Raw genomic sequence first — 16106 nt, forward strand, 5'->3', positions numbered from 1 at the left:
ATTCAATTGTTCTTGTTATAGGTTTCTCTCCCATTTTCACGCTCCATCATCGTGGAGTAACATTCTTAATAATAACTCCGAAAACGCATTCATCATCTTTTCCGATCTCCAAAATGCAGGCTACACTTTTACCTCTCTCCCCTTCTTTCTCTCTCTACAAATCTCGCTCTTCTCTCTTCTCATCTCCTTCCATTCTCAATTCATCTCTCTCTTCCTCTTCCTTCTCATCATGCACACCTCTCGTTTCTTCTCATTCTTCTTCAAAATTCATCTCCCTAACACCCCTTCATTCCTCCACCCGCTTCCAAACCAAAGCAACCACCACCATCGACGCCGCCGACACTCCTAGTTCTCTATTCAAAGCTCTAGAGCTTGGAGTTCTTTTTTGCCTCTGGTTCTCCTTTAACATCTACTTTAATATCTATAACAAACAGGTCTTGAAAGTTTACCATTTACCAGTAACCCTCACTGCTTTTCAATTTGCTATTGGGACACTCCTTGTAGCATTCATGTGGGGTCTTAATCTTTATAAGAGACCAAAACTCACTTCATCACAGGTTTTTACCTTCATCTCCCTATAGTGTTTTTGTTACTGTTCTATTTTTTCTGTTTTGTAATATTTATGGTTCTGTTATTTCTCTGTTTTTGCAGCTTTTAGCAATATTTCCATTGGCTTTGGTACATACATTAGGGAACCTTTTCACTAACATGAGTCTTGGAAAGGTTGCTGTCTCTTTTACTCATACTGTTAAATCAATGGAGCCTTTCTTTTCTGTCCTCCTGTCTTCTACGTTCCTTGGAGAGGTAAAGTCACCAAATTATGCTATTGTTATGAAATTTTAAATTTAATTTTGATGTTGATGTATGCCTAATGCGATACTGTTATTCGCGATTAAACATTGTTATTTTGCTCGATAACTGAACGCGACAAAATGCAAAAAACGTATCTTTAGTTCGACTGTCATGTGTTTTGCGTGGATTATATATGTGATGTTTTTGTCTTTATATTGAAAGTAGAACTCAAAATTGAATTTTTTTATATTTATTTTAGCATCGCTAGACAGGGGGTGGAACCAAAGGGAATGTACAAAACAATTTGTCTCATTTTATTCTTTATATAGTTGGAGGCTTGGAGCTGTTTTTGTCCTTGTCTACGTTATTACTGTTGTTTCTTTTTGATAAATCTGAGGATCAGACAAATGAGTATGTGGTTACTTGTGTGTCCATGAGGTGCTAGCTTAGTAATAGGAGTTTGACCTTGTAACTTTGAAGGACAAAGTTCAAATCCTCTTCGGAAAGTTTATAAAATGGTCATTAGTTCTGCTTTAATACATCATAGTATATTGTGTATGCTAAGCTTGTTCTTTTGAAGGAAAAATAAATTCATGGTTGCTGCTTCAACATTCAATACACTGTGAATTAATATTTGCAATCTTAATTCCTTACTTTGTTACAGATGCCTACAGCATGGGTGGTTGCTTCCCTTGTGCCTATTGCAGGTGGAGTGGCACTGGCGTCTGCTACCGAAGTCTCTTTCAATTGGTGAGTCTTAATCCTTCTATAGGAAGAGAAGAATAGAAATCCAATTATGAAAAGAACTATTTGGTTATTTGAATTCTAATACGTGGCTTTTTTTTCCTTGCAAATATTGAATAGGGTTGGGTTTTTGAGTGCAATGGCTTCCAATTTGACGAATCAATCTCGTAACGTTCTTAGCAAAAAACTCATGGTTAACAAGGAGGTAATAATACAATATTATGATTGATGAACATGGTTAAGAGTAGCACTTAATTAGTTATGAAACTCTTGTCCAAAATTTAATCACGCGATGTTTGTTATTGTGAAAAATCACGAACAAATACCACTGCTAATCGCAGCTGTGATATGATTGCAGAGAAATAAAAAATTGACAAGGAGCATACCATTTTTTTAGAACTTACTCTTTTGTTTCATTTCATATTGTTATACACAAGTATTAAATAACAATAATTTTGTTCTTCTCAGGAATCCATGGACAACATAACCCTCTTCTCAGTAATAACCGTCATGTCATTCTTCTTATCAGTACCTATAGCTCTCTTCATGGAGGGTGTTAAATTTACCCCTGCTTACCTGCAATCTGCAGTAAGTAACTTCATTGTTGAAAATTATAGTAATCGCTGTTAGCGTTCTCAAATCAAAATAAATTACTCTTTCGGTAACAAAATATAGGCAAAAAAGTACATACATGGATCAAATCCATGTAATTTTTTTGTTTATAGTTTGTTACGGAGTGAGTATTTTGACGAGGCTACTAATATATGATTGATAACATTTTTATTCACAGGGATTAGATGTTCAACAAGTGTACATTAGATCTCTTCTTGCTGCACTTTGTTACCATGCGTATCAGCAAGTGAGTTTTCATCTTCTATGCACATTATATTTTCCCCTTTTATTCACTTTTTTTGTGAAAAAATAAATCAAGACTTCATTAGTTATAATTCACTGAAAACAAAATCAAATTATTTAGTATGAAATGGTTTATCATATGTGCAGGTTTCTTATATGATACTGGAGAGAGTATCACCTGTTACTCATTCTGTAGCAAACTGTCTGAAGCGTGTGATAGTTATTGTGAGCTCTGTCATATTTTTCCAAACACCTGTCTCACCAATTAACGCATTAGGTACTAAAATAAAATTGCTTCCTTCTTTTTAACCATATATATCTCTTGTTGAAACTGAAAATTGTATGTGCTTATTATCCTCTGCAGGAACTGGTATAGCTCTTTCTGGTGTTTTCCTATATTCCAGGGTGAAGAGAATTAAGCCAAAGACAGATTAATTTTCACAATTTTGGTAGCAGCAGCATAACAAACACACAAACTTGTTACAATTTTCTTTATAGGTTAGATTGGGATTCATGATTACTTTTCTTGATATCCCTTTTGTGTGGATATCATTTTATATGTCTGAGTCTGAGTGGTGCCTAATGGTTCTACTCAATGAATAATTTATCATCATTTTTTTTATTACATGTCACAGTTTTTCTTTTTTATTAAGAAATGTACAAAACATTAGTTGACAAATGTTGGCCAAGTTTTACCACTTGAAATGTGGTTTCCAAGTTGAGATTTTCTCACTAAAATTAACTAGTGGTTTGATGTAATCTAGTATATAAAGTGAACTGAGATTTTAAAATGCAACAAATGGAAATTTAGACACCAGATTTTTTTAGGATGATGAAATGGTTTTCAAATCTTAAATTGAAAATCAATCCAATACAGTACTGATCCAAATAAATCTTATAGATCGTTTTCAAAACTTTTTATCTAACTTTAATCCTTACTCCTTTTTTTCTTATACTTTAATACTTCATTACAGCTTTCAGAATTGGCCTCCACCATTGTTGTCATTTTCTAATGACATGGCCAACTGATATTCACATCATCAGCACTTACTAGTGGATAAGTTGAATGATGTGACATCCACGTAGTGTTTGAGTGATTTTTTTTTAAAAAAAAAATTATTAAACCAGTTTTTATAATCGGAAGCCCCTAGTATGGACCTCTTTTTTTAGGGTCCACCAATGGTCCTTGTTAAATGACAGGCAATAGCAGGTTATACACTTCCTTTCCAGTTTCCATTTGGTTACAAATCAGTTTTCTATTTTTGTCCTCCATTTCTTCATTTCACATTGTAAACCTTCCTCCATCTATGTGAATCTTAACCCAAGAAAAACACTATCTAAATCTAACATTATCAACAACTTTGATGTATAGAACCCTTGTTGGTGTTTATACGTAACTCAGAAAATAGGAAGGGAAAAACTAGAACTTTATTGAATTGAAAAACTGCTGTCAAATACAAAGCTGTAACTTAAATAAAAACAAATACTGAGTAACTAACTCCTAATCTTAAGCCACTACTTTATTAGCTAATTAAAAACTGAAATATTAAAAACAAATTCTCCTAAAGACTTGGTCAATCAGTGCAGCTGGCAGTAACAACTGCTGATACACACGTTCAACACTCCTCCTTGTATCAGTAGTTGGATATTCCAAGTTTCTCCCTTAGTAACTCAAACCTGCCTATTGGAAGAGCTTTTGTAAAGATGTCTGACAGCTGGTCTTCAGTCTTGCAGTACTTCAAACACACATCTCCATTCTTTTGGACATCTCGGAGGAAAAATAATTTGATGCTAAAATGCTTTGTTTTACCGTGAAAGACAGGATTTTTGGAGATGGCAATGGCTGCCTGGTTGTCCACCATTACCTCAGTAGTTTCCCTTTGCTCTAAGTGCAAATCAGCTAGAACTTTTCTTAGCCACAAGGCCTGATTAACAGCTGCTGTGGCTGCAATAAACTCTGCTTCAGCTGTTGATTGTGCAACAATATCTTGTTTTTTTGAACTCCAAGAGAATATCCCTGTTCCATAACTAAAACAGTAGCCTGAAGTGCTTTTCATGTCATCCAAAGATCCTGCCCAATCACTATCTGAGTAACCTTGTAACTTGAAATTTTCCGATCGACAAAACTTAATGCCAAAATTTATGGTTCCCTTAACATACCTCAACACTCTTTTTGCTCCTTTGAAATGAGATTCTTTAGCACAATTCATGAATCTTGAAAGAACATTTACAGCATACAAAATATCTGGTCTTGTAGTTGTAAGATACATTAAACATCCAATTAAACTTCGGTAGAGTGTTTCATCCACTTGTTCTTCTTCGACATCCTTGCATAGCTTCTCCTTTGGACACATAGGAGTGCTCATGCTTTTACAGTTCTCCATATTGAATTTCTTTAACATCTCCTTTGCATACTTCCTTTGACAGATGAATATATCTCCACTTTTCTGCTCAACTTCCATGCCAAGGAAATAAGACATTTCTCCCAAGTCTGACATCTCAAACACTTGCATCATATCATCCTTGAACTGCTGAATCAGTTCAACACTGCTGCCAGTAACTAGGAGATCATCAACATACAAAGAGATCACCAAAAAATTAGCTTGATCACCTTTGACATATAAAGTGGATTCACTTAGACTTTTAACAAAGCCTAACTGCACTAAGTACTCGTCAATCCTGCTGTACCAAGCTCTTGGAGCTTGTTTCAAACCATACAAGGCTTTCTTTAATAGATAGACATTATCTTCATGCCCTTTCACAACAAAACCTTCAGGTTGCTCAACATATATTTCTTCCTCTAGAAATCCATTTAAAAATGCTGACTTGACATCAAGATGACATATTTTCCATCCCTTTTGTGCTGCAATAGCTAACAACATTCTAATAGTATCTTGCCTAGCAACTGGAGCAAATGTATCAAAGAAATCTACTCCAAAAATTTGAGCATACCCTTTAACCACTAACCTGGCTTTATGCTTGTTGATTGATCCATCTGCGTTTAGCTTTGTTCTAAACACCCACTTCACCCCTATGACTCTTTTATGCTCAGGCCTTTTAATAAGTTTCCAAGTTTGGTTTTTATCGATCATGGTAAGCTCCTCCTGCATTGCAGCCCTCCATTTGGGATCTTTTTTTGCATCCCAATATCCTGCAGGTTCAAGGACTGCAACATTGCATCTTTCATAAACATCAGAAAGCAATCTAGTACCTCTTACAGGAGGATCATCAACTAACTCATCTTGATTTTGAAAAGGATCAACTATTGACTTATTTTCTGTATCATTCCAGTTCCACTGCTCATTCTCCATGAACTGCACATCCCTGCTTATCAAAAATTTCCTTGTGTTAGGTTGGAAAACTCTATAAGCTTTAGATGTTGAGCTATAACCCACAAATATACCGGGTTCAGCTTTCTTATCTAACTTGTCTCTTTTAATCCGTGGCACATAAGTAAAACACAAGCATCCAAATATTTTAAAATTTTTTAAGAGAGGCTTGTAACCATACCAAGCTTCAAAAGGAGTCTTCCCGTCTACTGCTTTGGTGGGAAGTCTATTAAGTAGAAATACAGCTGTGTTTGCAGCCTCTGCCCAATATTCTTTAGGCAATCCTTTCTCATGAAGCATGCATCTGACCATTTCCATTATTGTTCTGTTCTTCCTTTCACTCACTCCATTTTGTTGAGGGGTGTAAGGGGCTGTAAGTTGATGCTCAATGCCTGCCTCCTCACAGAACATAGTGAATTGTGTTGAAGTGTACTCAGTGCCATTGTCAGACCTTAAAACTTGAATCACACAACCACTTTGCTTTTCAATCCAATTCTTAAATCTCCAAAATACCCCTGCAACCTCTGACTTGGACTTGAGAAAATAAATCCAACACATTCTGGTGTAATCATCTATAAAGACAATGTAGTATTTGCTCTCATTAAGCGAAGCTGTTCTTTGCGGTCCAGCCAGATCTGTGTGAATCAGTTGCAGCTTCTCTGTTGCTCTCCAGGTTGCTTGCTTGAACGGTAATCTTACTTGCTTACCATACTGACATGCCTTGCAGCTTGGTAATTCAGCATCTAAATGAGGCAAGCCTTGAGCCAGATCCTTTCTTTGCAAATTCAATACTGCTGCATGATGAAAATGGCCTAATCTTTTGTGCCATATCTCTGTACTATTAACCGTAGCTGGATAAGCTATTTGCTCCTCCTTCATTGGATCAAATGAAAAACTTTTGCTTCTCATTTTAATGCTGAAAATTACCTTATCATTGGCATCTTTGATCAAACATTGCTTATTTTCAAAGATGACTTTAAATCCTTTATCAAGTAATTGACCCACACTCAGCAAGTTTTGATCAATCTCAGGTACATATAAAACATCAGAAATTAGCTTTGTACCTGTGCAACTTTCAATGGCCACGGTTCCTTTTCCTTCGACATCAATCAGTTTACCATTACCGATTCTGACTTTTGATATTTGTGATTTGTCCAGCTCTCTGAATATTTCTTTATCATGGGTCATGTGATGGGTACAACCACTATCCACTAGCCAACTTTCACTTGAGCTACTGCTTGTAAAACATGTTGCTACAAACAACCGCTCTTCCTCTTCTTCCTCTTCTTCCTCTTGTTGATTTTCAGCTTGAGCCTCATTACTTTGTTGAAAATTGCTTCTGCAAATTCTCTCATGATGCCCAAGTTTGTTGCACTTGTTACACTTCACATCAGGTCTTCTCCAACATTTGAAAGGAGGATGACCGAATTTTCCACAATGCTTGCAAGGAGGAAATTCTCTATTTTTTTCTTCATTTTTGTAGTCGGTGCTTCCAACTGCCTCTTGTTTGTTGAAACTCTTCTTATACTTATTTCCCATGCTCTTTTCTCCTTTGTTGATTTTTAATTTAGCTTGTAATGCTCCTTCCACTGAACCTTCAGACCTTATTATTCTTCTTTGTTCTTGGGCCTGCATAGCATTTACAAGCTCCGCCACGGTAAGCTTTGACATGTCCTTGGTATTTTCCAAGGAAGTGATAGTAGCTTCAAATCTTTCAGGGACAGTCACGAGTATTTTCTGAACTATTCTTGAATCAGACAATTCAGAACCAAGCAATCTTACTTTGTTAGCAATGCTAATAAGTTTATTTGCATACTCTTTAATTGTTTCAGACTCCTTCATCTTTTGCATCTCAAATTCTCGAATCAAATTAAGAGCTTGCATTCCCCTAATTCTTTCATCTCCTTCATATTCAGTTTTGAGGAAATTCCATATTTCATATGCTGATTTGATGGTCATGATTCTGGTGAAGATTTCTTCTGAGACAGCAGCAAACAAAGTAGCTCTTGCTTTTGACTTTCTTGTTTTCCTTTCCTTGTGATTTTTTATCTGAGCCATTGTTGGATTGTCTGACAAAGGAAGAACTTCGTAGTCCTCCTCAACAGCTTCCCAGAGGTCATTTGCCTCTAAATACGCCTCCATTCTTGCTGCCCATATATGATAGTTTTCACCATCAAACACAGGTATTGGTAGGGCTTTGTAGGATGTTTCAGAATCCATCTGATTGATGAATTGAAAGATAGTGTTTAAGCTTTTATGGTGGGTTTCACTCACTTCACTCACAAGTCCCTCTAAGAAGAAGGCTCTAGATACCAATCTGTTGGTGTTTATACGTAACTCAGAAAATAGGAAGGGAAAAACTAGAACTTTATTGAATTGAAAAACTGCTGTCAAATACAAAGCTGTAACTTAAATAAAAACAAATACTGAGTAACTAACTCCTAATCTTAAGCCACTACTTTATTAGCTAATTAAAAACTGAAATATTAAAAACAAATTCTCCTAAAGACTTGGTCAATCAGTGCAGCTGGCAGTAACAACTGCTGATACACACGTTCAACAACCCTTCAATAAAAAAAACTTTGACATGGAGAAAGTAACAGCCACAAACAATTATATGAACAAATATCACCAATTGAAGAAATATCACCAAAATGTGACGGTTCTCTTGTTGAAATTGGTTTCCCAACTTCAACCATGGATATCTTTGTTATTACTGAACTGGTTCTAGAAATCCAGGAAAAAAAATGTTTGATCCAAAATCCTTATAAATGTGAAGCTTGTTTTCTTGTTTAAGGTCTTGTTCAAATGCTAGAGTTGCAATAGAAACTTTGTTTTGGAAGGTTTGTTTCGTCTTAAGGAGAATCAAGTTTATGAATTGGCGTTTTGGATACTGAAGTTAAATTGTTGAAATTGAATTTAAATTATTGTGTGAATGATGAAATTAGAGTTGGTGTAACAAAGAAGGAGTTAACGAGTTGTTGCAAATTTGATTATTTTGATTTCCGATTGCAAAAACTCAACGACGTAAAGATTCATATGGAGGAAGGGAGTGTGAAATGAAGAAATATAGAGCAGAATATAAAAAAGGATATGCACTACATGTAAACCAAAAAGGAACTGTGACTACCCACCATTGCAGGTCATTTAACAAGGACCATGGGTGAACCCTAAAAAAAGAGGTCCATATTAGGGGCTCCCTTTATAATCAATCTATTTTAAATCATCGTTTCTTTTTTGCCGTCCATATCATCATTTAACACCAATTAGGACCAACAATCAAAGTGTTTCGCGGAAATGTAAAATGAAGTGGGTGACTAAAGTTCACTCCTATCCGGAATCAAATGCTTGTGCACATGCCATAGTAATAGAGTTAATCATTACCCAAGTTATTTAGAATGTACTTACCCGTCTCAACTATAAGCAACATTTCACATTATCTGACTCAATCCGACACAATGTTCAGGTTTGGGAAGTAGTCCACAAACCAATATCAATCTCATATAAAGTTTAAAATATGCCAACTACTCTGAATTAAAGAGCATTAAGAAAGGGTCCCGTGAGCATAGCTGAGTTGGTAGGACAATGCATTATTATATGCAGGGGCCGGGGTTCGAACCCCAGACACCTCACTTATTCACCTTATAAGGTGAATTCTAGCCACTAAGCTACCTGACCAAAAAAAAAAAAAAGAGCATTAAGAAAGGAACTAATGCCTGAACCCTTTGGTTCCTTGACTCAGATGCTACACATCAATTAACTCCTAATCTGTTTAATCTTTTAAAGAGTCAAATCTCAATTAACTCCTAATCTGTTTAATCTTTTAAGGAGTCAAATCTACGAGTCTTCACAAGTCCACATGGGAAATGGGCAAGGTTTGAACATCCATTATGTTGGCTCATCTAAATAATTAATCATCGTCTTTGGGTTAGTTAAAGCGTTGTCATCACGTTAAGAACCATATTATCATTATCACCATGCTTCCGGCATACTTCATGATTCCTAATTCTCGTTTGGTTCTCCTTGAATGCTCCCTTGGTTCAAATGGCCTATACATGTTCACTCATCTTCCACTCCTCAAGGAGCCTTCTCATACCAATGTGTATGTACCACTTCTGACATGCCTGCTCATAGTTTTCATTATGTTATTTCCAATAATTCTTCTGCGGGGCATTCAAGGCTAGGTCACGCTAACTCTAATGCCATAAAAATGTATTAGATCTTTGTAACATTCCATTCATGAATAAAAATTTCAATGGTCCCCCTTCCCTTAATTTTCACTCCACCACTTTTGAACTAATTCTCGCATATTTGTGGGGTCCTACCCCTTCTCCCTTTTTTTATGGCTTTTTATACTATATTGGTTTTGTGGATGCTTACAGAAAGTACACTTAGATTTATTTTCTTAAAAGAAAATTTGACACCTTCGATGCATTTAGAAAATTTCATTGTCTCTTTAAAATTCAATTGTTTAGTTGTATTAAAATTGTACAATTTTGATTGGGGTGGGCGGGCAGTTCAGACCTTTCACAAAATACTTGAATGATCTTGGTATCACACATATAAATGAGGCTAACCTAACATTGTTGGCTCATGCATCAATCCCTCTAAAATTGTAGGGTCATAGTTTCATTACTGGATATCCACACCATTAACATGATTCCAACTTTTCCACTATACAAGTCCTTCACTAGTCTATCTCTGTTTATCTAAGCTTCAAGACATGTTGTTGTGCATTTTTCCTTCTTTAATACCATATAACCAACATGAGCTTTAGTTTAGGAGTCAAACAGATGTTTACCTAGGTTCATCACCTGAGCGCAAGGGATAAAAATGCCTCAGTTTTGATGGTAGGTTATACATTTCTAAGGATGTACTTTTCAAATAAATTAATTTTCTTTACCTTTAATTGCAACATTATTTCAATCACCTAATACTCCTTCCTTTGCTCCTAATACTTCACCCTCTATGGTTAATCTCATCTCACTGGCTCTGCTATCCATTGTCGGTTTCATACACTCCTTGATCTCATGCTTCTACATCTCACTGGCTCTAAGGATGTACCTAACGCTTGCTCTACGATAACCAGAAGTCAAATTGGTAAATTAACATCAAAGTCATTTATTGCTAATATAATGTAGAACCTCACAAGTCAAGAAAGCCTTGTCTCAACCTTGGTGGCTTAATGAAACACTCCAGAGCTTATTACACTCATACATATTGTGTTCCAAATTAATAAGTTTTTTTTTTTTTTATAAAAAATATTAAAATGTACTTTTATTTTATTTATAGTTTTTGTATTTTTTTTTTTTGGCCGGGATTCGAACCCCGGACCTTGCATATATTATGCATTGTCCTTACCAACTGAGCTAAGCTCACAGAGATTTTACAGTTTTTGTATATGTTGTATAATTTTTCCTTCAAAAAAAACTTACCCTTATAATTTCTGCTATTAATTGAACTGCCAAGTCAGAATATCAAGGCAGCAGGATGGCGAGTCATGCTATCCAATTTTCAAGCCACCAAATTCAGCGTTATTGTATACTATTCAGTGAAGTTTAATAACTGAACGAAGGAATTATACACCAAAACTTGCAACTTCATTTTTATGTTAGTAGATAGATTGCAACATTACTTTATACAAATGTCTTTAATCTCATTCACTGTTTGCAAAGGAATACTAATTTCTTTCATTTTTAAAAATAATGAAATTAAGTGCAAATTAAATCGTAACTTTACAATATAATATCTTAGGTTTCGCACGATGAAATTACTGCATTGTTTTTGTATTGTTAACAACGTACTAATAAATAGCTTACAAAGAAATCAAAACTACAAACAAACAACTCTTATTTAAGAAAACAAGGTTACAAAACCTTAAACAAACAATCAAATCTAATAATTTATAATTATAGTAATACAACATCAAACATTTCATATCATGTGACGATGATAGCACATGCAAGATTGATTACAGTGAATGTTTTGTTATATATCTTGTTTGTTGGGAAGAGGCTGCTGCACTTGAAACCTGAAATGTTTAATGATTATGCATGTAAAACTCAAAGCGTATGGGGTTGCCACACTAACCTTTAGGTTCGATTCGCCCCCACCAATAACTGTAATTGGATGCAATAAGGAATGACCGGCGAATCCCCTTCAGGATACTATGAGTTCCTTGACGTGTATTGCACAACCACACCAAGCGTATCTCCTAACAGTATTTTACAGATTTATGGTTCCAGCAATTCACTCATGCATTAGAGAATTGATGGATGATTTAGAGTAAGAGAATGATGAAGAATTATGTTGTTAGTGCAACAAAATTCTGTCCAAAATTGTGTGTCCAATTAATGCCCAAATGCCAAGTATTTATAGTGCATTATATGACCCTTCACATGAGAGAAAGCACCCCTTTGACTTGAATCAATGTTATGGTTCATTAAGCACCATTTTGCCAAAGGTTATGATCATTCATACTTGAACCAATGCTATGGTTCATTAAACACCATTTTGCCAAAGGTTATGATCATTCACACTTGAACCAATGCTAAGGTTCATTAAGCACCCCTTTGCCAAAGGTTCTAATGTATATGAAAGCTTCTCATGAAGATTTACAACTCTTGATCTAAAGTGATTACATTATTTTGGAAATCACCAACAATCCCCCACCATTTTCAAAATACTAAATCTCATAAATCCGGAAATTCCATGCCTTCAGATAATGGTATCTCACGATTTGAACCATTACTTAGTAAGTTAAGTTTTCGCTCATTCCCAAATAGTATGGTAGGCAAGCTTTGAACCAACTATTCATTAGAACAAGTGTGCATAACTTACACATAGAATCTCGGTACTGTTGATAAAGAGACTTGTAAAATGACACATTAAGAAGGCCTTGTGTCATATATCCCTTTTCATGAGAATTTAAGAGTCAAGCCCTTGAACTCCGTGAAGCGGCCAAACTTCATTCTCACATAGGTAGACTATATCGGGAATGCCCCATAAGTATGCATTCCAGCAAATATATGCTATATGTCCATTAAGAGGAAAACCTCATCCTACCTTTTTTCTTCTTATGGTCCAAGTACTTTTACCCTTGGGATGTATCTATTGTCAAGTACTACAATTACTCTAATAGTGTACTTTCACCATTGAACCCAAGACTTGATGCTACTCAAGTGTGGGTTGAGTTTCCACTATTGGTAATCAATTAGATATGGGCTTGAGTCCCATCCCCAATGATGTCTTCAACACAATATCCTTTGTCAGACCTTTCGTCAAAGGATCTGCAAGATTCTTCTCTGTTCTTACGAACATGATGGAAATTACTCCATTAGAAATAAAGTCTCTTACATAGCTATGTCTTAAACCAATATGCCTTGATTTCCCATTATAAACTTGGCTATAAGCTTTTGATAGTGTGGATTGACTATCACAATGTATGGATACTGGCGCCATTGGCTTTTGCCAAACTGGTATGTCATACAATAAATTTCTTAGCCATTCTGCCTCTTTACTCCCTGCAGCCAATGCAATAAATTCTGCAGCCATGGTGGAGTCGGCAATGCATGTTTGTTTCTTTGAACCCCAAGAAACTGCACCTCCACCAAGGTTGAAGATCCATCCACTTGTTGAAGCATGATCTTCAACATATGTTACCCAACTAGCATCCGTGTATCCTTCCAAAACAGAAGGCTCTCCACTATATGTTAAACAATAATTCATTGTTCCCTTTAAGTATTTTAATACTCTTTTCACAGCGTGCCAGTGTTCTTTACTTGGATTGCTAGTATACCAACTTAACCTTCCAACAACATATGCTATGTCAGGTCTAGTACAAGTCATAGCATACATCAAGCATCCGATTACTTTAGAATATTCAAGTTGTGCCACCGGACAACCTTTGTTTGGTTGCAAACTGACAGTTTGGTCAAATGGGGTAGATATCGGTTTACAATCTAAATGATTGAATTTCTGAAGCACCTTTTCTATGTAATGAGATTGGGATAAACCAATATGGTTACCATCTCTTATGATTTTAATTCCTAAAATCACATCAGCTTCTCCTAAATCTTTCATATCAAAATTTTTGGATAAGAAAGCTTTAGTTTCTTCTACCTCATTTATACTTGTACCAAAGATCAACATGTCATCTACATATAAGCAAATCATGACCCCTTTTCCATTTTGGAATTTACTGTAAATACACTTGTCAGATTCATTTATGATGTATCCGTTGGCTAACACAACTTGGTCAAACTTTTGGTGCCATTGTTTGGGTGCTTGTTTCAACCCATATAAAGACTTAGTTAATTTACACACTTTATCTTCTTGACCTTTGATCACAAACCCTTCCGGTTGTTTCATATATACCTCTTCATCCAACTCTCCATTTAGGAAAGCAGTTTTAACATCCATTTGATGGATTACAAACTTATGGATGGATGCCAGTGCAGTTAGCATTCTGATTGATGCTATTCTTGCAACAGGGGCATATGTATCAAAATAATCAATGCCTTCTTTTTGTGTAAACCCTTTAGCAACTAGTCTAGCCTTGAATTTATCAATGGTACCATCCACTTTCATTTTCCTTTTAAAGATCCATTTACAACCTATCGGTTTGGATCCGGGTGGGAGATCTACCACTTTCCAAGTTTTATTACCCATAATTGAATCCATTTCTTCTTGAATAGCTTCTTTCCAAAAGGCTGAATCTTGAGATTTTATAGCCTCTTCATATGTTACCGGATCATTCTCAAGGTTAAAGCAAATTGGTCCATAACTATTTATGGATTTACCTGTTCCTTCTACAAGAAACATGAAGAAATCAGATCCAAAATCTTTCTCTTTCCGGATCCTTTTACTTCTTCTAAGTTCTGAACCATCCAATGTATCTACATTAGATTCATTGTTTTCTAAATTTTGTAAATTAGAATGAACAATATCCTTGGGATAAGAAATTGAGTTAAATCTATCTTCTTGAAAAATTGCATCTCTTGACTCAATTACTGTATTAACAGAATATGAGTCATTCGATTCAATAGTCAAGAATCTGTATGATTTGCTATTTTCTGCATAGCCTAAAAATACACATTCAATTCCTCTTTCACCCAATTTCTTTCTTTTTGGTTCAGGCACTTTCACAATTGCTCTACAACCCCAAACTTTTAAATAATTAAGAGTCGGCTTCCTTTGTTTCCAAAGTTCATATGGGGTTATTTTGTTCCTTTTGTTTGGAACCCTATTGAGGATGTAACATGCTGTTAGCATTGCTTCACCCCAATATCCTTTAGATAATCCAGAATAGGACAACATGGCATTAACCATTTCTACCAAAGTCCTATTCTTCCTTTCCGCTATTCCATTTTGTTGTGGGGTGTATGGTGCAGTTACTTGATGCACAATACCAGTGGATTCAAAATAACTCGGATGATAGAACTCTCCTCCCCTATCACTTCTAAAGCATTTAATGAAAGTTTCATGCTGAAGTTCTACTTGTGCTTTAAATATTTTGAATTTATCTAAGACTTCATCTTTTGAATGCATTAAATAAACATAACAAAATCGAGTGCAATCATCAATGAAAGTAACAAAATACTTTTTACCACCAATGGTAGGCCAACCATGTAAATCACATACATCTGAATGAATTAAATCTAGCACCCTAGAACTTCTTTTAACACTTTTAAAAGGGTGTCTTGTAATTTTAGTCAACATGCAAGTAGTACATGAATCAAAGTTTTTATCAAAATTAGGAATTAGATTTGATTTCATCATATCCTCCAATTTTCTAAAATTAACATGTCCTAATCGCATATGCCATAAATCACAAGACTCAACAATATAAGCAGAAATCATATTATTATTATTAATATTTGCAACATTACATTTGAACATATTCTCACACAAATATCCCTTTCCTACAAACACACCCCACTTTGAGAAGATAAATTTATCTCCCTCAAATACAGATTTGAACCCATTCTTATTAAGTAATGGTACAGAAATCAAGTTCTTCCTAACTTCAGGAACATAAAATACATCTTTAAGAGTAAGTGTTTTTCCAGAAGTGAATTCAATCTCAATGGTCCCTTTTCCTTGGACTTGCACAGTTGAAGCATTTCCCATGTACAAAACACTCCCACCTTCATTGATGGTCTTGATCATTTTCTTGTTTTTGCACACATGGCGAATAGCACCAGAGTCTATCCACCAAGAATCAACATCTTCAATCATGTTGATTTCAGAAATGACTGCAACAAAATCATCATTTGTTGCTCTTGAATTCTTTTCTTTGTTCTTCTTTTTAAAGAACCTGCACTCATTCTTGAAGTGTCCTTCTTTCCCACAAAAGTAACATTCACCTTTCCTTTTCTTTTTGTT

The 16106-nt window shown here is 35.4% G+C and overlaps 1 protein-coding gene across 1 annotated transcript; it reads left to right on the forward strand.

Moving 5' to 3' along the window:
• On the forward strand, positions 1-3108 carry LOC146901731 (triose phosphate/phosphate translocator, non-green plastid, chloroplastic-like). The gene is made up of 8 exons (XM_085732227.1): positions 1-557; positions 652-804; positions 1457-1542; positions 1657-1741; positions 2005-2124; positions 2327-2395; positions 2539-2668; positions 2756-3108. The coding sequence occupies exons 1-8, from the start codon at positions 114-116 to the stop codon at positions 2824-2826; spliced, it is 1158 nt and encodes a 385-aa protein (XP_085588353.1). The 5' UTR covers positions 1-113; the 3' UTR covers positions 2827-3108.
• Positions 3109-16106: the final 12998 nt, after the last annotated feature.

Source organism: Medicago sativa, chromosome 8, assembly GCF_051527215.1.
Source record: "Medicago sativa cultivar Bolivia chromosome 8, Bolivia_mono, whole genome shotgun sequence".
In the NCBI taxonomy this organism is placed as follows: domain Eukaryota; kingdom Viridiplantae; phylum Streptophyta; class Magnoliopsida; order Fabales; family Fabaceae; genus Medicago; species Medicago sativa.